Raw genomic sequence first — 22,075 nt, forward strand, 5'->3', positions numbered from 1 at the left:
TTATATCAAATGGATGTGAAAAGTGCATTTTTGAATGGTTATATTATGGAGGAAGTTTATGTAGAACAACCTCCCGGATTTGAAAATGTAGAATTTCCTCATCATGTCTATAAGTTGAAAAAGGCTCTTTATGGCTTAAAACAAGCTTCAAGAGCTTGGTATGATAGACTTAGTAATTTTCTTATTGGGAATGATTTTAAAATGGGCAAACTCGACACTACACTCTTTATTAAGATTAAAGAAAACGATATGCTATTAGTGCAAATATATGTGGATGATATCATATTTGGTTCTACTAATCCTTCTTTATGTGAAGAATTTTCTAAATGTATGCATAGTGAGTTTGAGATGAGTATGATGGGAGAACTCAGTTTCTTTCTTGGACTTCAAATCAAACAACTCAAGAATGGTATCTTCATCAATCAAGAGAAATACACTAAAGATTTGCTCAAAAGATTCAAGTTCAATGGAGGTAAGATTGCAAGAACTCCCATGAGCACATCCACTAAGCTTGACAAGGATGAAAAAGGTAAAAGTGTGGATATTAAAGCTTATCGAGGTATGATTGGATCTTTACTTTACTTGACCGCTAGTAGACCCGATATTATGTTTAGTGTATGTCTTTGTGCTAGATTTCAATCTTGTCCTAAGGAATCTCATTTACATGCCGTTAAGAGAATATTTAAATATTTGCTTGGAACTATTGATCTAGGATTGTGGTATCCTAGAAATGTTGAATTTAAATTGGTAGGATATTCTGATGCAGACTTTGCCGGAAGCTTACTTGATCGTAAAAGTACTAGTGGAACTTGTCAATTTCTTGGTAGTTCCTTAGTTTCTTGGTTTAGTAAAAAGCAAAATTCGGTTGCCTTATCTACTACCGAAGCGGAATATATTGCGGTTGCTAGTTGCTGTGCTCAAATTCTTTGGATGAAACAAACTCTTTGTGATTTTGGATTAAAGTTTCATAGTGTGCCTATATTTTGTGATAATACAAGTGCTATTAATTTAACTAAAAATCCTATTCATCATTCTAGAACTAAACATATTGACATTAGACATCATTTTATTAGAGAGCATGTGCAAAATGGACATATTATTCTTGATTTTGTAAACTCTAATAATCAACTGGCCGATATTTTCACCAAGCCATTGAATGAAGAAATTTTTTGCAAAAATAGGCTTGAGCTTGGTATTATTCGTTGTGATATATCTTGAATTTTATAATTTTTGAATGCATGTTTTTAGGGGGAGCCATTATGTCATTATTAAATGCATTCTCTTTCAATTGTTCATTTTGATGATTACAAAGGGGGAGAAAATTAAGAAAAATATGTTCTAAATTTGTTATTTTATAATTTATGAATCATTTACTTGGTGTTTCATAATTTCTTGAGGCATTAATATAAGGGAGAATATGCTCTTGAGTGAAATTTATGATAATATATTAGTATGTAGTGATATTATTACATGGATGTTGTATTATTGGTTTTTATGAATTTTTCTTTAAATGATTTGTCATCATCAAAAAGGGGGAGATTGTTGGCTTATTGGCCCTTGATCTCACATTAATTAATTTCAATGAATTAATTATTGATGTTTTGATGATAACAAACCTACTTTTAATTATTAACTATTTTCAGTTTTTTGAACTGTCCACAGTATAAGGTCGGGAATAACGATTACAACAACTTTTCAATTACTCAAATCAGAGCTAAAACGAAGAAATTAGAGTCGAGACAACATACCCGACGTGATGATGTGGCAACAAAATCAAAATGATGGACAAATCAAAATATATCAAAGTATGACATTTATAATATTGGAAGAGTAACACATGGTGGAGTTTTTCTTATTATTACATTTCTAAATAAAATTATTTTTACAAATATAAATTTGAATATAACCGTTACTCACATCGAATTTTATTATTACTATATTATATTATTATATTATTATATTTTAAAATTTTGGTAGTTACTCACATCATTTTTATTATTATTATATTATTATATTTATAATAAATTTTGAATTACATTTTACCGTTACTCACATAACTTTTTATTATTATTATATTATATTACTATTATATTAAAATTTTGAAATAAATGAATTTAGAAAATTTTCTTACTTAATTACTTTTAATCTCCACCTTCCATTATTCCTAACACAATCCAATGGTCAATATTCAATCCTACATTTTGCCACTTTTCTCCTCTATATAAACTCATCTTCCCCACATTTTTAAAAGATACAACTTACATACATTCTTCAATCCTCATTTGTTCAAAGTCTCCATTGTTTATTGCTCTCTCCAAGCTTACAAGTTTATTTCTTTTCATCTTATTCTTGAGAGGGATTATTATTATATTGTGAGGAAATAGTTGTCAGTATCCCAAATTGTAAATCTACTCTTTGAGAGAGTTGTGGTGTGTTATTATCAAACTCAAATACTTGTATCGGTTTGATCCTGCGTCGTTGAAAGGATTGAGTTTGCTCTTGAACTCGTAAAAAGAGCGGTGTACCGGTTTGGCTCTGATCCGTGGAAAGAGTCGGAAAAGTTCTTTATTCAAATTCCCAAGAGGCGCTTGGGGAGTGGAGTAGGTCGAGTTTGACCGAACCACTATAAAACTACGGTGTCATTTTCTCTAACTCTTTCCTATTTAATTTCAAGATTATTATTATGTTTATTGCATGTTCTACTTGATTATTGTTTTGACTTGAATTATTTTGTTTTAGTAATTATCATCTTCTACTTATTTGTAAAAAGTTTTATCATTAGAAAAATTAATCAAGTTTAAACACTTTTATCGTTAAAACCCTATTCACCCCCCCTCTAGGGTTGCCATACCGATCCAACAAAGGGGACCCCGAAGGGGGGTGGACACGAGACGGTATGCTAGCAAGGACGTTGGGCCCCGAAGGGGGTGGATTGGGGGGGTTCCACATCAGTAGGAGAAGAAAACGAGTGCCAGCGAAGACACTGGGCCCCGGAGGAGGGTGAATTGTGAGATCCCACATCAGTTGGGGGAAGAACGAATATCTTTTATAAGGGTGTGAAAAATACCTCTCCCTAGCATACACGTTTTAAGAACTTTGAGATAAAATTTGAAAGGAAAATTCCGAAGAGGACAATATCTACTAGCTGTGGGCTTGGACCGTTACATTTCCCATGTTAGGTTCACATTCTAAAAGTCAACGAGCAAAACTTGCATCAAATCTTACTTGAGTTCGTTTTGTTTGGAGGTAGCCATTAAGAACTTCAAGGCGACATGCACACTCTCTATTCAAGCTTCCAATTTCCAAGTATACCTTCCAAGGGTGGCGATATCTGAACTTGCCATGGCGAGGCTCCCATCTTGCAAGGTTGGTCTATCCAAACACATAACCCCATTAACCACAAAACAAGAAACAAGAAACAAGAAACGAACAAACCCTAAGAGCGTCGAGCTAGCTTAGCACACTCACCAAAGATTCCTCGTTCGATTTCGAGTTTAGAACGGTTCTATATTTTTGCATGTCAACCTTGCCAACCTCTCCTTGCTCTTGTAGTAATCCAAAATACTCAGCTCCAAACCCTGCCAAAGATTCACTTATAAATCCATCAACCAAGTCAAAGAGCCAATAGATTCTCTCATGAAAACGACCAAACATAATTTGATTTGTACCATGAAAGAAAGTGGCAAGAGAATCAATGTTGGAGGCGACCAAATGGTGAAGATCAGTGCCAGCCCAAACAGGACAGACAAAAACACAAACAAAGACAGTGAAACAGCATCCGATGAGAATGGTTAGCATCCTACTATATGCAAGCTTTGCAATTTCATCGTCTCTATATCCGGACAATGATACCATGCAGAATGTCAAGATGAATATCAGCAGCCCATAGTCGTATCTCGCCTTCATCTTTGGGAAGAATCTTATGAAAGTTGATATTGCAGCTGCATGCCATCCATTTCAAATCAAAAGTTAAAAGCAATATCAAATTTGGTTAGAGATGTCTATAGAGCGAAAACGGGAAAACCTTCTCTATCTCTGTCCCGGCCCCTACTTTATTTTTCATACCCACAAAATTTTCTATTTATTTTTGCAGAAATCGGGTGGAGATTCCTCAAAGGATGAATGGGGATCCGGTTCCTCGTAAAAATTTTTGACCCATTTTTTAAATTTTGTTTAAAATGGTTATTTTCGTAAAGTATAATGATCTGAAATCAAATATAAAAATGATTGTATTATTATAAATTATAATAGAAAAATATACATATTTATTTTTATATGGAAAAAAAAAGTAGGAATGGAGTGGGAAACTGGGCAAGTACGGGAAATACAATCCTTGTCTCCGACCTTGTTTATCTAACAAAGATTTTTCCTAGTCCCTTTTCCATTTCCAAATTTGTTCGTAGATCTCGTGAACTAAATGAACGTTTCTAAATTTCATGTACTAAAAGAGTTGTCATAACTAGAAATTTACCTAGTACGAACACAAACAAGCCGAGCATTATTGGTCGGCCAGTATCTCCACCCAAGCTTGCCAAATAATGAGCTCCGAACCCAAGAGCTCCAGCTAAAAGAGTTGCCATAACTCGATTCAAACCTCGTCCTAGTGTCCCTCCTGTTCAAAAAAATGTCATGAGTTATCATAATTTACCAACTTAAAACATCGAGCATTGGTTACTATCAATACAACACGTACCAACGGAGAACTCAAAGACAACAACGACGGTGACAACAGCCCATATTGTGGAGGTTCCAAACCCGTCATACAAAGGCTTGAAATAGTAGAACAAAGACACCAAAGTTATAGCTAATCCCACTTTCAAAGCATGAACTACCCTTCTTGTGTCGTCCTTCGCCAGCTTCTTCGTCATTGTCGCTAGCTCGACCGCCATGGCTGGGAGCTTCGTGAATATCGGCTTCACCCACCTCAAGCAAAAAGGTAGCAACCCTTCATACTCATTGGAGCTCTTCTCAGTTGCCATTGTTAGAGTAAAGCTTGTCTGTTGTTTGGATTATAAAAAGAGTTGCACTGATCTCTACTTAATATAGTGCAAGTATTGCGCGTAGAGAACAACACATTTGCATGTGAATACATCATTTGGCATTCACTGATTGTACTCTTCTTTGACTGTTCTTGGTTAACGTACAATCCAATAAATAACAAAAAAATGTTTTCACACTTTATTATTGAATAATGAATGTTTTCCATTGCAGATTTAAAACATGTTTCAATTCAACACCATATGACATCACATGTAACCATGTAACCGTTCAGATCCACCGATATTATCTTATTTAGACTTTCCTTTAGAACGTCCAGATCCACCGGTGTTTCGTTCTCCTCCTCAACCAATGTGAGACTCTCACATCATACTAGAGATATCTATTTAATCTATGAGGTCCGGCCTTGCATCCATCTGTCTTGAACAAATCTCTCTTTATACAGAGAATAGAGAGAGAGTGGAGAGATATTTTTACCTATTAACTAAACGGGCCGAAAAGGGAGTTTATATTTCTCGACCCCGCCTCAACCTTGTTGAAATCTCCGCTCCAAGTGTTTATAATATGTGAGAGTGAAATACTATACTACGTAGTTATAATATTGAAATTTGATTTTTTAATAAAAATTATAATGAATAATTTCGTAGAAATACCTTTTCCAATTTTTTATTTTTATTTATTAAGTTTCTTTTCTAGAAATACTGACATTCTGACAATATATTAATATTACATATATAGAAAGATTTGGTTGTCACATGTATGCACCTTAGCTGTGAAATTAATAACATATTCATAATGCATATCATATGTTTCTTGGCTCTCTCTATACGAATATGAATTATTTTGAGAAAATATGGAGGTTGGGATATAATCCAAAAATATATGAAATTTTTATTTAAATTTGGCATCTTAGAATATTTTAATTCATATATGGATTTGTTGCTATTATTATTATATTTATACTCCTCAAATTCCCTCGATAAAATATGTTGAATGAATGATGTAATGCCCGAATTAAGATAGAAATTGAAATTGAAATTTGAAATAAATAAAGGGATAGTTGATGGCTGCCTCATCGACAATGATATTAGTAGGGGCTCACGGTTCGAAATCGATTTTGAGCGTACCATTCTTGCTCGGGTGCATTTTTGAGTTTTCGCCCTGTTTAATATGAAGATTGGTCACCCCCACACATTAGCCAAGGATTTCATTATAGAGCTACCGAGGATGACTAAAAGCTACACGATAATATTATGATCATTGATAGACACACGAATCGACATACTTCCTGTTAGGAAAGTCTATGAACTCGGTTAATAGTTGGATGCAAATGTATACGAAGGAAATAACTAGATTGTTGAAGTTAAGAATGAATTTTCATCCATAGATAGATGACCGAACTGAACCTCTAAACTAGACTTTGGAGAACGACAAACAGTTTCGACTTTCTATTATACTTTATGAAGTTTACTTATAACGACAGTTACCAAGCAACCATCCTTATGGGAGATGTTGTAGATCTCCAATATTTTAGGATGATGTTGAAGAACGAAGTTGGTACGCTCGAAGTTGGTCCAAGCTATAAATTAGGTCATTCAGATGATCAAGACGAAGATGTGTATGACTCAGAGTAGATAAAACAGTAACGTTGATGTGAGACATAAAAACTTTGAATTGATTTTTAATATATGATTTTTTTTTCCCGCACACAAACTCGGGAGGCAGGTGAGATTCAGTTGGTGTCTTAACTTTTAAACTATATTCAAATCGATCGATGAACAAATATTTAACTCACAAACTCATAGTTATTAGATTAAGGTTTTGACTGACACAGAGTTAGTAAATTTCAAACGTTGTCCAAATTTAGGAGTGTCATTAAAGTTTGAGCTTTGTCGCTGATTGTTGTCTGGATTTGGCTGCAATATTTTGACCAAAGTCAACACCAAGAAATTATTGCACCTTTTAATGGCATGAAATATATATTTTTTAAAATTAATAATTATTTTATTTTATACTTTAAAACCTTAAAAAAAAAAAAAAAACATAATTATTTCTACAGCAAAATAATTCTTAGAGAAATTTAGTTGTAAAACTGTTCATAGTCTTTATGAAATTTCATAATTGAGGTTACTAATTTGAGAGAGTTTGTGTCGGTCACTTAGGGAACAATGAGAATTTAGATTAGAGTTTTGTTTTCAAATTAGAATATGAAATAAATCGAAGAATTCAATGAATATAATCTAACATGATGATCTTTTAACATTTTATGTCGGCTTCGGCTAGTTAGGTATTGTTGTCAGTTTTGTAGTTTTAAAACGCGACTGTTAAGGAGGGATTTCCACGCTTTTGTAAAGAATATTTCGTTTTCTCTCCAACCGATATAGGATATCACAATCTACTTTTTTGGGGTCAATGTCCTCGTTTGGTCCCCTCTCCAGCCGATGTGGGATATCACAGTCCACTCCCATTGGGGGCCAGTGTCCTCACTCATTCCCCTCTCCAACTGATGTGGGATATCACAGTCTGCTTCCTACGCTAGCAAGGAACGTTTCGTTCTCCTCTCCGGTCGATGTGGGATGTCACAATCCACTCCTTGGAGACTAGCATCCTCGTTGGCACATCGCCTATTGTCTGGTGTCTGACTTTGACTTCATTCCCATTTGTTCTCGTTAGCATATTGTCAACTTTGGCTCATTACATATTGCCGTTAGTCTCAGTTTTTAAAATATTTTTGTTAGTGAGAGGTGTTCACACCCTAAGAAAACGTTTCGTTCATCTTTTCAATTGACGAACTGAAGTGTTATTTAATAACGATTGTGTTGCTTTGGTTTATAATTTTCTTATTTGTTGGTCTCATTTTTTCTTCTTGATAACTCATTTGAGAATCACAACCAAAATGTCCAAGTATTTCAAAGACTTTTGTTACCGAATTTCTTCACAATCATCGTCCCAAAAATGTCTATGATTGAACAAAATAGTCCATAGCGGAGTACGCATTCATAACTCATTTCTTTGTAAACGTGTTTTGCATTTAAAGTAGTATGATCTTGAATTCACTAAAAATATCTGTCCATCACTTTTTCGATAGTCATTTTAACCTGAATTTTTCATACCTTTTTTCTCTTTCTTGCTTCCCGTTTCAAGTTTTTTAGTCTTTCAAGCTATTACGTGATATAGAAATCAATGTACCATTCAAGGACTACGCCAATTCACTAAACTAAAGTTCATTTCGTGTAGTGATGGTAAATTTATAACCTAGCAACCCTTATCTCTTGCTTTACGCGTTGGTGCATTCATTAAAACATCTGAAGAACGAGAGTAAGAGAAGGCGCATCGAGCCAAGTTTCTCCTAGATTCATGTATTTCTAGTCGGATCTAAATGGATGAATGAACAATTTTTTTTTTTTTTTTTTTTTTTTGGGTGGAAGGACTTAGGTACTCAATTTTTTATAGATTCGGGACACGAACTTGTTCGCTGGTTCGAACAATTGTAACAGCAAAATCCACTATTAGGCTTGGAACGATCGTTTGAAATGAGCGGAGCTCTATGTTTACTTACAATGCCGATTGTTCTTGTTTTATTTCTTTCTTTTTTTGGTTCTTTGGTAGGTTGCCATTGATCAATAACCCCCACGTGGAGGCTCCAAATGGATCGATACGAATCTTCGTGGTCCCTTGTAATTTAATTAACTCGACCAAGAAAATTCTGAGTAATTCAAACTTGAGACTAAGTAGTTGATCATGACCCGTTTAAGTTCACCTGATTCAAACGTGCTCAATGAGATTTACGTGAAGAAAAGAAAAAATTACACAAGAGTGCGGTGGTTGATACACATATTTCGATGTCTAAATATGAACACATTGATTGGTGCAACGAGATTATGATTTGAGAATGAGGTTGGACTTGAAGGAGAGAGGAACAAATGCAACTAATACAGAGAGTGGATTGTGAGATTGCACATCCGTTAGAGAGGGGAACAAATCATTCTTTGTAAGGTGTGGAAAGCTCTTTCTAGCAATCACGTTTTAAAAACTTTAACAGAAAGCCCGAAAAAGAAAGCCCAAAGAAGACAATATCTGTTAGTGTCACGAACCCGATTTTCGAGGCTTCGAGAGACTAAAAAAGATAAAAGCGAAAACAAATAAAATTAAATAATAATAATAATAAAATAGAAGATGAAAATCGATTAAATTTAAAGCAAGAAAAAGAGTTCAACCGACACCAAAATTAAAGTCAACTATTACAAACGAGAAATACAATTATGAAATAAAATACAAAAGACTCCAAATAAGAAAACGGACTGATGCTCTGGAATGACAACCCTCTGTGACATTGCAGCTCTCGAACACCTCCCCACCTCGATAGGTACCTGAAAAAAAAAAAAAAAAAAGGAAAATAGGACCCGTTTATTATAAGGGTGAAATCAAATGAAAGTAAATACTAGATAAAATAAAAATAAAAGACGAAGGTGAATAAACTTTCAGATCGTGACAGTGTAGCTTGACACTAAGATGAAAATTTCAAATCGTGATTAAAAAGACAGGTGAAATCAAATAAAGATAAAATCCAATCATGAGACGGTGTTGTTTGAATTTATTACAAAAGGTAAAAATAGATAACAAAACATTTATTATAACCGCGTGTAAACCTCTCCTTAACAAACGCGTTTTAAAATTATGGGACTGACGATAATACGTAACAGACCAAAGTAAACAAGATCGACTAGCTGTACCTTAAGCTGTTATATCATTGAGGTCACCTAGTCGCTAGGGTCACTATGAGTGACGATTTCAATGAACTAATCTACAATAACAACATGACAATGATCATTAACAATGGCTGAATTTGGCAACTTTTGGTGCTCTTGTTCCAATTCCAAACCACTTGATTTCCCAGCTTCAACACACTTGAAATTTGCAAGTGAACCCAATTCACCAACGGACTCTGCAATCTTCTCAATGCAAGAAATGGTATCAATGAGCAATGAAGCCACGGTCGCTATCGGTACTATCTCTAGGAGATCAATGTCCCCGTCCCCCGGCCCAATCTTAAGCGCTGCCTTCAAGTCCTTCATCGCTGCCTTCGACTTCTCAATGTGGGGATTTGGAAATGTAGGTTGAGTCATCGTTCTTAGGTCGGATGCTATGTCCTCCAGAGCATTGCTTGACTCGATGCTCATTTTAGAACAAGACTTCATGAGTCGGTCTCGGATGTGTAATGGAGTCTACATGAAATACATTTGAATTCTAAGTCAAATTTCATCCGTAAACTTATCAAATCAGATCTAACACAGTCGGCTAAAGTTAACTAAATCGTTTGGTGTGTTTAAAGTTTCTTACTTGAGTTTCAGTGACAAGGTAGCTGTTGAGAGATTCGAGTCGATAAGCACTTTGTCTCGTTAAGCTTCCAATCTTTCGATATTGCTTCCATGGATGACGAAATTTGAAGGCCCCATGACGTGGTTCCCACCTTGCAAAGTTAACCAGTGACTCTTCAGTTTGCCTCGATGTCAAAACGCTCTTACATCCTTCAAGAAGCTCATCTTCTTTCGATTCATTTGAATATTGAACCCCAAAACCTGCCAAACAAAACACATAGGGATCAAAACTAAGTAATCTTTCCTACATCAAACAGTGCAAAACTATCAAATACTTCATAACAATTTTAGAAAATAGTCGACACTCGATCCTAATCAGGTAAAATTATGAGCAATAATATGGTGATGATGAGCTAATGAGTGAGAGACACCTTGGAGGAAGTTGGCGAGAAGTTGGATGTTGTTGGAGACAAGAGAATGGAGATCATCACCAGCCCAAACAGGGCAGATGAATAAGCATATGAGAATGGCAATGAAGGTGCCGAGTAGAATGGTGAGAGCTCTCCTATAAGCAACTTGAAGAATCTCGTCATCTCGGTAACCGGAGACCGACACTAAACAAAAGGTCAGGATGAAGATGAGGAAGCCATAGTCATATCTTGCCTTTATTCGAGGGAAGAATCGTATGAACGTCGTTATTGCAGCTGTATTCATAGTGTCAAACTCAATCAGTGTATATAAGTATAGCTCAATTGATTAAAAACATATTCTTTTGACTCAAAAATTAGTGATGGGAATCTATCATCTATTCGAGCTCCCAAAAAGAAAAAAAAGATAGCACAATTTTCCCTTAAAAGTATCTTTTTATATATATATATATATATATATATGCAATATTTACGTAACAAACTAAATTGTAAGTTCAAGCTCTTAAGGGCGATGCTTCGTTCTTCTCTCTAACCGATGTGCGATCTCACAATTCATCTCCTTAAGGACCAACTTTGTTCCCCTCTCCAATCGATGTGGAATCTCACAATCCACCCACTTGAGAGCCAGCTTCATTCCCTTTTCTAATCGATGTGGGATCTCACAATCCACCCTCTCAAGGGCGATGCTTCGTTGTCCTCTACCACTGATGTGGCACCTCACAATCCACTCCTTAAGGACCAGCTTCGTTCCTCTCTCCAACCGATGTGAGATCTCACAACCCATCCTCTTAAGGGCGATGCTTCGTTCCCCTCTCCAATTGATGTGGGATCTCACAATCCACTCCTTAAGGGCCAACTTCGTTCCCCTCTCCAACCGATGTGAGACCTCACAATCCACCTCCTTAAGGGCCAACTTCGTTCCTCTTTTCAATTATGTGGGATCTCACAATCCACCCCTCAAGGACCATGCTTCATTCTCCTCTCCAACCAATATGAAGTCTCACAATCCACCCCATTAAGAGCCTACTGGCACAGCGCTTAGTGCCTGATTTGATACCATTTGTAATGGCTCAAGCCCACCGCTAGCAAATATTGTACCCTTTGGCCCGTTACGTATTGTCGTCAGCCTCACGATTTTAAATGAATCTACTCAGGAGAGATTTCCACACTTTTATCCAACTGATATGAAATCCAGATAGAAATTGTTCAAAATCTTTGTAATGGCGAGTATCAATTATTCTCGAAAATTTTGATATTCGAGAGAAATCATGACAAAGCAAAAAGTAATTTAAAAAAAAATCCAAAGAAATCATCACTAAAAGTAATTTAAAATTAAAATACAAACTTGTATCCCATGTTATTTATGTACTTTTTTTATTTAAAAATAATATTAGAAACTATATATTTGGAAGAATTTTGAAGTAGAATTACATACCAAAAATGAAAACAGAGAGCGATAGAATAACAGGTTGAGCTTTATCTCCAGCCAAATCCGCCAAAAAATGAGCTCCAAATCCCAAACTCGCAGCCAAAGACGTTGCCAAAACCCTATTCAATCCCCGTCCCAACGTCGCTCCTATTTCAACCGAACCAATAAATATAGCTCAACGATTAAGATATCTACCACTAAACATACAACAAAAATGAGAATATATTCACCTACGGAGAACTCGAAGACGACAACGACAGTCAAGACAGCCCACATAGCCGAGGCGCCAAGGCCATCATAGAGCGGCTCGAAGTAGTAGAACAATGACACCAAAGTGATGGCTAGGCCGACTTTGAAAGAATGAACGATTCTCCTTGGATCATCCTTGGCTAGTTTCTTTGTCTTTCTCAATAACTCGACCACCTTCGCCTTTAGGCTCGAAGATTTGGCTTTGAGCCCCTCACCCCAACGAGCCAAAACTCCCTCGTTTTTCTCATCGGACATCTCCACGGCCAAAGCAGCTCAAACTTGGTTTTTCTTCGCAATTGAATGAGAGGGAGATGGGAAAAGTTTCTCTCTTGTAATGAGATTTGGTAATGAAGCCTAGGTTGCCATATATATATATAGGAAGGACCCAAGATGGTAGCTTGAGAGTGTGTGGCCAACAAAAAGTGTCACCTTTATTGGTATGTAATTTTTTAAAAAACTCAAAACCCTTTAAATTAAGGTGGTAACTCTTTAATGGTACCTATAACGACCCAAGTCTACGTGTTAGTAGATATTGTCTTCTTTGAACTTTTCTTTTCGGGCTTCTCCTCAAGGGTCGTTCTCATCTTCAACCGATGTGGGACCTCACAATCCACCCCCCTTCGAGTTCCAGTGTCATTGCTGGCACACTTCCTCGTGTCCACCCCTCTTTGGGGCTCAACCTCCTCACTGACATATCGCCCAGTGTTTGACTCTAATACCATTTGTAACGGACCAAGACCACAACTAGCCGATATTGTCTTATTTGGGCTTCCCTTTCCAAACTTCCTTTCAAGACTTTAAAACGTTTCTATTAGTGAGAGATTTTCACACCCTTGTAAAGAATGTTTCATTCTCTTCTCTAATTGATGTGGGATTTCATAGTACCACTGATGACGTTTTTTATTTTTCAAACGAGTGCCATTTGAGTGTTTAGAAAAACTTATTTTTCATTTCAGTCTCTTACTATATCTACTCGAGATTATAGTAAGACTAAAATGATGACAAAAAAAAAAAAAAAAAACTTGTGGCCATATATACAAGACCTTACAACGAAACCCGAATGAAAATCCAATTTAAGGACTTTGATGCGTTGGTTAAAAAATAAGAAATGAAAAAGTTGACCGTAGCTATAGAAATATATATAAAAATCACGACAAAATCTTCCGTAGTCATTCATACTTCACTAAGGCTACCGTACGAATCTCTTATGCATCGAGATATCTTTCACGAGCTATAGAAAATTTGAGCCTTCAATCCCGAGCGAAAAGCGTAGATATATCTAATACAACTATTCGAGTTATTAACAGGTTCATCGTGCTCTTTTGGAAGTACAATCACGTAAAGAAGGTGAGAAAGGTTAGGAAGGGACACGAGTTTAGAAACCGTGTGAAGGAAATTTCATTGTCGTTTGTCGTTTTCCAGACAGTTCCAGAACCTACCGAAGTTACCATTGACACCCACCTGGAAAGACAAACCAACCAAAGCACCTTTTTTTAAGAAAAGAAAATGGCCAATTAAATTAATTAGTTTAAAATAGATTAAATTAATAAAAACTATCCACTCAAGTAGTATCAATGACTCAAGTCCACCGTTAACAGATATTGTTCGTTTTGTCCCATTACGTATCGTTGTTAGCCTCATGATTTTGAAACGTGTTTGCTAGGGAGAAGTTTTCACACCATTATAAGAAATGTTTCGTTTCTCTCTCCAACCGATGTGCGATCTCACAATCCACTCATCTTAAGGGCCCAACGTCCTCACTAACACACTGCCTGATGTCTAGCTTTAATATCATTTGTAATAAGTCAAAGCAGACAATAACTATTAGCGATGAACTTATTTTATTATGATTATTATTATTATTTTCTTTCGCACTTTAATCATAACTCATCATATTTATTCTATCTAATATTTATTTTCCTTTTGTTTCTTCTTTCATTTACACGTCAAATACTCAAAAGAGAGTATATTTGTCAGCCCGAGAATGACTCTATTGGTTAAAAGATTATTGTGACATTCGAGTAAATAAGAGATACACGATGAAAAAGGCATTTAGCAAAATAAAATACGAAGAAAAAGGCATTTAGCAAAATAAAATAGTACAATTATATCATATTTGGGATAGTGATAGCAATGAGTAGGCATTGTGTTTGGTTTTAGATTGGACCATTTGTGCAATAAACTTAAAATAAGAATCCAATGGTTGCACAAAACCTGGCTTTGATCTTCATCATCATTACAAAATAATGTAAGTTGTACCGAATTTAAATGATAAATCACCATTTTGAGATCGCGCCCATTTATGTGGCAAAATACATCGTCCAAAATGATTTTCGACAATATTGATGATTTTGATTCAAATGTTCGATAGGAAATACCGAAAAATGGTTTCATTCTTGACCAATTTTTTGGTCATTTTTCATTGTGGTACCATACTCAACTATTTTAGGAGCTCAACTAGCTAGTATTACGCTAAACCAACTAAATTATATATGTGGGTCAATCATAAATGATCTGTTGCAGTTAAAGATAGTTGGTAACGCTCTAGAATCTCATTCATAAATATGAGAGGAGTAGTTCAGTGCTTGTAAACTACGATGCATATGTGAATTGGTCATAAATGATTAATCGTTACTAACATCTGAAAAGAAATGAATAGTACTAGTGGGTATAAAAATATTTAGTAAGTAGTTGTGAGATCCCGTATCGGTTGGGGAGGAGAACGAAACATCATTTATAAAGGTGTGAAAATTTTTTCCTAGCAGACACGTTTTAAAAATTTTGAGAGAAAACCCGAAAGGAAAAGACCAAAGAGGACAATATCTACTAGCGGTAGGCTTGGGTCGCTACTGTAGCTAACTTATAAAACCGTAATATTTAAGATGAAAAAATCGTGTGCCTCCCTCCTTAGGACTTAGTGGGCTATAATGTCCATTCATATTGATATTGAAACATGAAAGTCAAAGTTTAGTCTTAACCAATTTAGGCCTATAGCGGGCTAGTACTCTAGTAAATCAGTTAAGCTACAACGTGGGTCAATCATAAATGATGTCTCGCTGTTGGAGGTAGTTTGGAATGAGGTACTCTAATAATTCAGCGAAGCTACAACGTGGGTCAATCATAAATTATGTCTCGCTGCTAGAGGTAGTTTGGAATGAAGTACTCTAATAAATCAGGTAAGCTACAACGTGGGTCAATCATAAATCATGTCTCGCTGTTAGAGGTAGTTTGGAACGAAGTAGGTCGTGCATTATTAGTTGGATTGAAGTAAGAATTTTGTAGGTTGGACAATATCTTGTTACAAATTGTATTAGAGTCAAACACAGACAGTGTGTCAGCCACATAGTGTGAGAATCTCTCTTTAGTAGACGCATTTTAAAACCATGAGACTGACGACTATACTTAACGAGCCAAAGCGGACAATATTTACTAGTGGTCGTAGGTTTGGGGCGGATACATTTTATGCTTCCACTTCTCGTGTTTCAGACGAATGCATCATTATATTCTCAAAATTACTCTTATTCGAACTTGATATTTCCGAGTCTCTATTGTTTTATAAATAATATAATGTTATTTTGGATCACGATCATAAAACAACTCAAAATAAATTCTTTGAAGATCAACCAACACCATCAACTTCAGCTTATTACAATGGTAAAAAGTAAAAAACCAAAGCTAATTGATGTTAGTTTCATTGCCATCTAATTACACTCAAATTTCACCCACTACTAATGGGTATTGTAACAAAAGAAACACCAATGTTGGGTTCCAATTTTTCCTTTTCACTTTGTATTGCTGAATCTGCAGGCTTGGCAGCCTTGAAATGGGCCAAAGAGGCAAGTTCTTGAACAGCCTCTGCAATTTTTTCGGTGATATCGACGACGTCGACGAGCAGCGTACCGACGTTGGCTGCTGGGATGAGTGTCAAGAGATCACAATTTTCCCACAAACGTGATGATTTGAGTGAGGCTTTGAGCTTTTTGGCGGCTGCTTTTGAGTTGTTTGTGTGGATTTCAGCTAGAGTTGGTTGAGTCATTTCTCTTATGGATGAAACAAGCTGCCTTAATGCTTTCCCTGTTTCCATGCTCATCTCCATACATGGTTCTTGGATTTGTGTTTGAATCTCTTGTGAAACCTACACGAATCGCGATTCATGAACAAACCCTTTTGGTTTAAATCCGTTTTAAATTACAAAAATGATATTTGAACGAGAATGAACATCGAATATTACTTGGAAACTAGAAGAAGAGAGATTGCGATGAAGGGCGTCGATTCTAAAGGCACATTGATAAGTTAGGGCTCCGATTTTTAGGTATTGCTTCCATGGATGACGAAACTGGAAACATCCGTGGCCAGGTTCCCACCTTGCGAAATTATACTGTACAGATATCAATTATCATTTTAAAGGTCGATCAGACGTTTGATCGTTTGATCTCCATTTACATGAAAAAAAAGAATACTGTACAGATAGAGAGGCACGTACCAATGTATCTTCGATGCCACTTGATTTTAGAATACTTTTATATGCTTGAATACTTTTGTCATCTTTAGCCTCTCTATCTTGTAAAGTTTTGAAGTATTCAACTGATCCATATCCTATGAAATATGGCAAAAATCTTCTTGAGTGGTTTCTACCCAAAAAATTTAAACCAAAAACAAAAGAATTCTTGAACTTTATAATAATTTCATGATTCCATGTTAAACAACCCTGCAATTAAATATAGATGTTGTAAACTCAACTAAGTAATTCAACACCTTAAATCACATATAATTTACTGTAGTTGAACTTGTTGTAAGAAAAGGTAGTTGAATATGTTAGACGAAGAGAATATAGTACGTAGACGCAACTAGAGTCGGTAGGAGTAAAAGTGAGGCTGGAGTCCCCGTAAATGTAACAACTCAAACCCATTGCTAGCAAATATTGTTCATTTTGACTCGTTACGTATCGTCATCAATCTCATGGTCTAACCCTACTCTAACCAATACCTAGCACCGTACGGTGACTGACTTTGATACCATTTGTAACAGCTCAACCCCCCGCTAGTAGATATTGTCTATTTTGAGTTTCCTCTCAAGGTTTTTAAAACACGTCTGTTAGGGAGAGATTTTCACACTTTATAAAGAATGTTTTGTTCCCTGCTTCAATGGATGTGGGATCTCACAATCTACCCCTGTACGGGCTAACAATTTTCTGATGGGCACATTAAGAGTAAAAGTGAGGGTGGAGTCTGTTGAGGACTGTTGGGAGAGGAGTCTCACGTCGACTAATTAAGGGGTTGATCATGAGTTTATAAGTAAGGAATACATCTCCAATGGTACGAGGTCTTTTGAGGAAACTAAAAGCAAAGCCACGAGAGCTTATGCTCAAAATGGACAATATCATACCATTGTGGAGGTTTGTGATTTCTAACAGAGCCCTCGTAAACATCTGATCCCCACAAACCCCTTTCAATAACTTCAGATTTGATAACTCTACTCAACGCCGTAAACGTCCCGCTCATTAGATCAAAAGTAAAAAACTTTGGAGGTTTATAGTCATAAAGTTTCAAAGATTGTAAGTTTACCTTCGAAGAATAGGGCTAAGTTTTCAATGTTGAGAGCAATGCGATTATGGAGATCTTGGCCAGCCCAAAATGGGGAAATAAAAATGGATATGACAACACAAACACACACACCAAGGAAGATCGTTGAAACCCTCTTCTGGAGAAGCAAAAGTATTTCATCATCTCCAACCCCAGATATTGATACAAATGAGAATGTTAAAATGCCTATCATCATTCCATAATCATATTTCGCTTTGATGCTCGGAAAGAACCTCATAAACGTCAATATGCACGCTGTTCAAACACGTACCCGACTTTTATCAAATCATATGGATTGAATTCTAATTTTCTTAAAACTATAACGAACAAACATAAACTATAAATTAGAAAGAAAATGTTTTACCTAGTAAAAAGACAAAGATACTGGTAATGATTGGCTGGCCAACATGCCCAGACAAGGCAGCTAAGTGATGAGCTCCAGCTCCTAAAGCACCAGCAAACAGTGTTGCAAATGCCCTATTCAGCCCTTTTCCCAGCGTTGCTCCTGAGGATTTTGAACCATAATTTGCATGGCCTCGTTAGAAGAAGCTCAAAGAAGTTGAAAATTTTCACACATATGAATGCATCATAAACACTGACTCTCTTAATTCTAACTAAGTTGTGTTTGGACGAACCGTTTTGAAAAGGCATGTTCGAGTGTAAAAATAGTTAAAAATATCATTCTTTTCAAGTTCCTAATCACTCAAAAACCGCGTTTAATCCTTCAAAATCAATGGTAATGGTATGTAAATCCCAATTAGAATGATTTTAAATGATTAAGGGCATGTGGAGTGATTTTAACCATTTCATAACCACTTTTCGAAAAGTCTAACCACTTGACTAAGCTTTATGTTCCAACGTCTGTAACAGCCTAAACCCACCGCTAGCAAATATTGTTCATTTTGATTCATTATGTATCGACATCAGCATCATGGTTTTAAAATGCATCTACTAGGAAGAGATTTTCACACCCCTATAAAAAATATTTCGTTTTCCTCCCCAACCAATATGAGATCTCACAATCCACCCCCTTTGGGAGTCCAACGTCCTCGCTGGCACACCGCCCGATATCTCGCTCTGATACCATTTGTAACTGCTCAAGCCCATCGCTAACAAACATTGTCCGTTTTTGCTCATTACATATCGCAATCAGCCTCACAATTTTAAAACACGTCTACAAGTGAGAGGTTTTCACACCCTAATAAAAATGTTTCGTTTTCTTCTCCAACCAACGTGGGATCTCACAATCCACCCCCCTTGGGAGCCCAGCATCCTTGATGGCACACCATCCGATATCTGGCTTTGATACCATTTGTAACAGCTTAAACCCACCACTAGCAAATATTGTCCGCTTTGGCCCATTACATATTGCAATCAGCTTCACGATTTTAAAACGCATCTACTAGGGAGAGGTTATCACACCCTTATAAAAATATTTTGCTTTCCTCTCTAATCAACGCGTGTGCAACAAAAAGTATAAAAAGTGATGAACTCCTTCAAAATTCAAAGAAAACAACAAGAAGAGAGACAAAAAAGAGGCAAAAGGAAGCTAAAATAAAGCAATCATACCTACTGAAAATTCAAAAACAACAACGACAGTTATGACAGCCCACATTGCAGAAACTCCAAAGTTTGCGAAAAGTGGTTTATAATAATAAAGCATTGAGACAATTGTGAGTGTAAGCCCTAATTTGAGTGAATGAATAACCCTTCTTGGATCATCCTTCCCCAAAGCTCTTGTCTTGTTTGCAACTTCCACCAATTTTGCAAATAAACCCTTCACCCATACAAACCTTCCACTCATTAGCCCTACTTTTTCATCGGACCCCATTTCCATTGCTTAGAGAGACAGAGAACAAAGGAGCTTGCTAGAGAGACAAGAACTCAATGGTTTGTGGGAAATGTGTTGGAGCATATCTAGTATTTATAATACCACTTAAAAAAATTGCATTGTAAAAGAAAAGATTTGAAAAGTTATTGAAAGTTCTTTGAAAATGTATTCCATCCATTAAAGGGTTGAATTTGGTTAAAGTTTGTCCGAGTAATTCATGACGCTCGAGTGAATAAATTGAGATTATATCTGAATGAGAATGGTCTTAAAGATATGCGGATGTGGTTAAGAAAGTCTTAAAAGAATTTAAAGTTACTACCACGATGTGGGATCTTTAAAACACGTATACCCTCAAGATTTTAAAACACGTTTGCTAGGGAGAAGTTTCCACACGCTTATAAAAAATGTTTCGTTCCCCTCTCCAACCGATGTGAGATCTCATAATCCATCCCCTTCGAGGCCGAGTGTCCTCGTTGGCACACTACGCGGTGTTTAGCTTTGATACCATTTGTACCAACCCAAACCCACTGCTAACAGATGTTGTCCTATTTGGACTTTCCCTTTCGAGCTTCCCCTCAAGAATTTTAAAACGCGTTTACTAGGGTGAAGTTTCCACACTCTTATAAACGTTCCTCTCTCGAACCAATGTGGAATCTCACAATCCACCCCCTTTAGGGGCCCAGCATCTTCGTTAGAACTCGTTCCTTTCTCCAATCAATGTGGGATCTCAAATGTTCTTTTAGAAAATTTTCTATAAAATGGAGTGACGATTTGCAGAAATAGTCTTCATTCTTAGAAATAGTTTAAGTCAAATAAGCAACATGTCATGTCATAGGGGATGCAAGGGAATACTGGGACCATCAAGTTCTGAATCGAAATATTAAATCCTAGTCAAACCCTAAAAATGGAGCGTTCCAACTTTAGAGTTTATTCTTAATTTTTCCAAAAACGAAATTAGTTTGCTTTAGTATTGGCAATTAGAGATCAAAGTATGGAGAGGGCACATGTGAAGAGTTGTTCACTACTCCATTAAAGGTAAAGTTAAAGTTAAGATTTTTGCATCCTATAGTGTAAGAGGGCCTTCAACTTGGATATCAGGTTATGTGCTATTGCATATATTCCTAAACCATATGGTATCAATTTCAGCCATTGAAACCCTACTTTTATAAAGCTCATCATATCTATTTTAGTCACACAATGGACCAATCAAACTCATAAATCAAGTGACACTCATCGAGTCATTCCCAAACAACATTGAGCATTTACAAAATGCTTCAAGAATTAGAACCTTTCATCAATTATTATAGCGGTCGATATTTGATATGGTTCACTTTAACTCATTACGTATCGACGTCAGCCTCACAATTTTAAAACGCATTTAATATAAGGAATATTTCGTTCTGTTCTTCAACCAATGTGGGATCTCACAATCCACTCATCTTGGGAACCCCAACCCAACATCTTCGCTCACACACCACCTTGTGTCTGGCTCTGATACCATTTGTAACAGCCCAAGGTCACCGCCAGCTGATATGGTCCACTTTGTTCATTATGTATCGCAGTCAATCTCACATTTTTAAAACACATTTGCTAGGGGGAGATTTCCACGCACTTATAAGAAATGTTTCGTTCCTCTCTCCAAACAATATTGAATCTCACAATCTCAATGCTACAACATTAGTCATCAAGTTTTAAGTAACTATCTAATAGTATTTTCTCAACGTTTTTACATAACCCATTAACTTATACTTTGATATCATAGCAGAACGTCGCCCTATAACGTCGAAAATTGTGTGGAATTGTCGTTTACCACTTGTTCGATTAACCCTTTTCTTTATTTACTTTTTGAAATCAAATGAATCCCTAACATGAAAAAGGAAAAAAAAGGAACAAAAATCATTACAAGTATGCAAGCAAGAATCAAACATGAGGCATATTCTGATTCCAATAAACTTGGTGATCGTAGACTTCTCTGCAAAATCTAGTGAGGCATCAAAAACTTAGCTGCTTTGCCAACGAGGCTTGCCTACATAGCCATTAATGACATCTTTTTTGCTAACACAATTTCTAGATGCCTTTTCTTTTTTCCTTCTTGGTTTTATTTTTGGCCATCCATCTTCTATAACAATGTTCTTCATGTTCTATTTCATTCATTTAACTTGTTTTTGAAAAGGAATTACAAAAGAATTTTCACATATTTTCATTTAACTTGTTTTTTAAAGGTAGATATGTGTATCATC

The 22,075-nt window shown here is 36.1% G+C and overlaps 3 protein-coding genes and 1 long non-coding RNA gene across 5 annotated transcripts in view; 1 reads left to right on the forward strand and 3 right to left on the reverse strand.

Moving 5' to 3' along the window:
- LOC111485449 (aluminum-activated malate transporter 2-like) overlaps window positions 1-4,979 on the reverse strand; it is a 10,106-nt gene extending 5,127 nt beyond the window's left edge. Inside the window, exons 1-5 of the mRNA XM_023132334.1 lie at window positions 4,694-4,979; window positions 4,472-4,612; window positions 3,669-3,941; window positions 3,469-3,578; window positions 3,226-3,372 (exon numbers count right to left, since the gene is read on the reverse strand). Of these exons, the coding sequence (XP_022988102.1) occupies window positions 3,226-3,372; window positions 3,469-3,578; window positions 3,669-3,941; window positions 4,472-4,612; window positions 4,694-4,979 (957 nt within the window). The remainder of the gene's footprint in view (window positions 1-3,225; window positions 3,373-3,468; window positions 3,579-3,668; window positions 3,942-4,471; window positions 4,613-4,693) is intronic.
- LOC111485547 overlaps window positions 1-20,342 on the forward strand; it is a 27,056-nt gene extending 6,714 nt beyond the window's left edge. The window contains exons 2-4 of the long non-coding RNA XR_002718683.1: window positions 3,883-3,888; window positions 15,425-15,431; window positions 20,332-20,342. This is a non-coding gene — a long non-coding RNA (uncharacterized LOC111485547). The remainder of the gene's footprint in view (window positions 1-3,882; window positions 3,889-15,424; window positions 15,432-20,331) is intronic.
- Window positions 9,173-13,001, reverse strand: LOC111485453 (aluminum-activated malate transporter 2-like). Of its 2 annotated transcripts, XR_002718666.1 has the most exons (6): window positions 12,404-13,001; window positions 12,180-12,320; window positions 10,748-11,020; window positions 10,339-10,577; window positions 9,732-10,223; window positions 9,173-9,368 (listed from the first exon to the last, which is right to left on the reverse strand). XR_002718666.1 is itself a non-coding variant. In XM_023132342.1 (5 exons), exons 1-5 carry the CDS (start codon window positions 12,675-12,677, stop codon window positions 9,798-9,800), a joined length of 1,353 nt encoding a protein of 450 aa, XP_022988110.1. In that variant the 5' UTR covers window positions 12,678-13,001; the 3' UTR covers window positions 9,683-9,797. The 2 variants fall into 2 exon arrangements, 1 of the variants encoding a protein (XP_022988110.1); XM_023132342.1 differs by lacking the exon at window positions 9,173-9,368 and having other exon boundaries at window positions 9,683-10,223.
- LOC111485452 (aluminum-activated malate transporter 2-like) lies at window positions 16,119-19,841 on the reverse strand. Its single transcript, XM_023132341.1, has 6 exons — window positions 19,574-19,841; window positions 18,369-18,509; window positions 17,987-18,259; window positions 16,906-17,018; window positions 16,654-16,800; window positions 16,119-16,557 (listed from the first exon to the last, which is right to left on the reverse strand). Exons 1-6 carry the CDS (start codon window positions 19,839-19,841, stop codon window positions 16,141-16,143), a joined length of 1,359 nt encoding a protein of 452 aa, XP_022988109.1. The 3' UTR covers window positions 16,119-16,140.
- Window positions 20,343-22,075: the final 1,733 nt, after the last annotated feature.

This window comes from Cucurbita maxima, unplaced genomic scaffold (genome assembly GCF_002738345.1).
Source record: "Cucurbita maxima cultivar Rimu unplaced genomic scaffold, Cmax_1.0 Cma_Scf00010, whole genome shotgun sequence".
NCBI classification, from domain to species: Eukaryota; Viridiplantae; Streptophyta; class Magnoliopsida; order Cucurbitales; family Cucurbitaceae; genus Cucurbita; species Cucurbita maxima.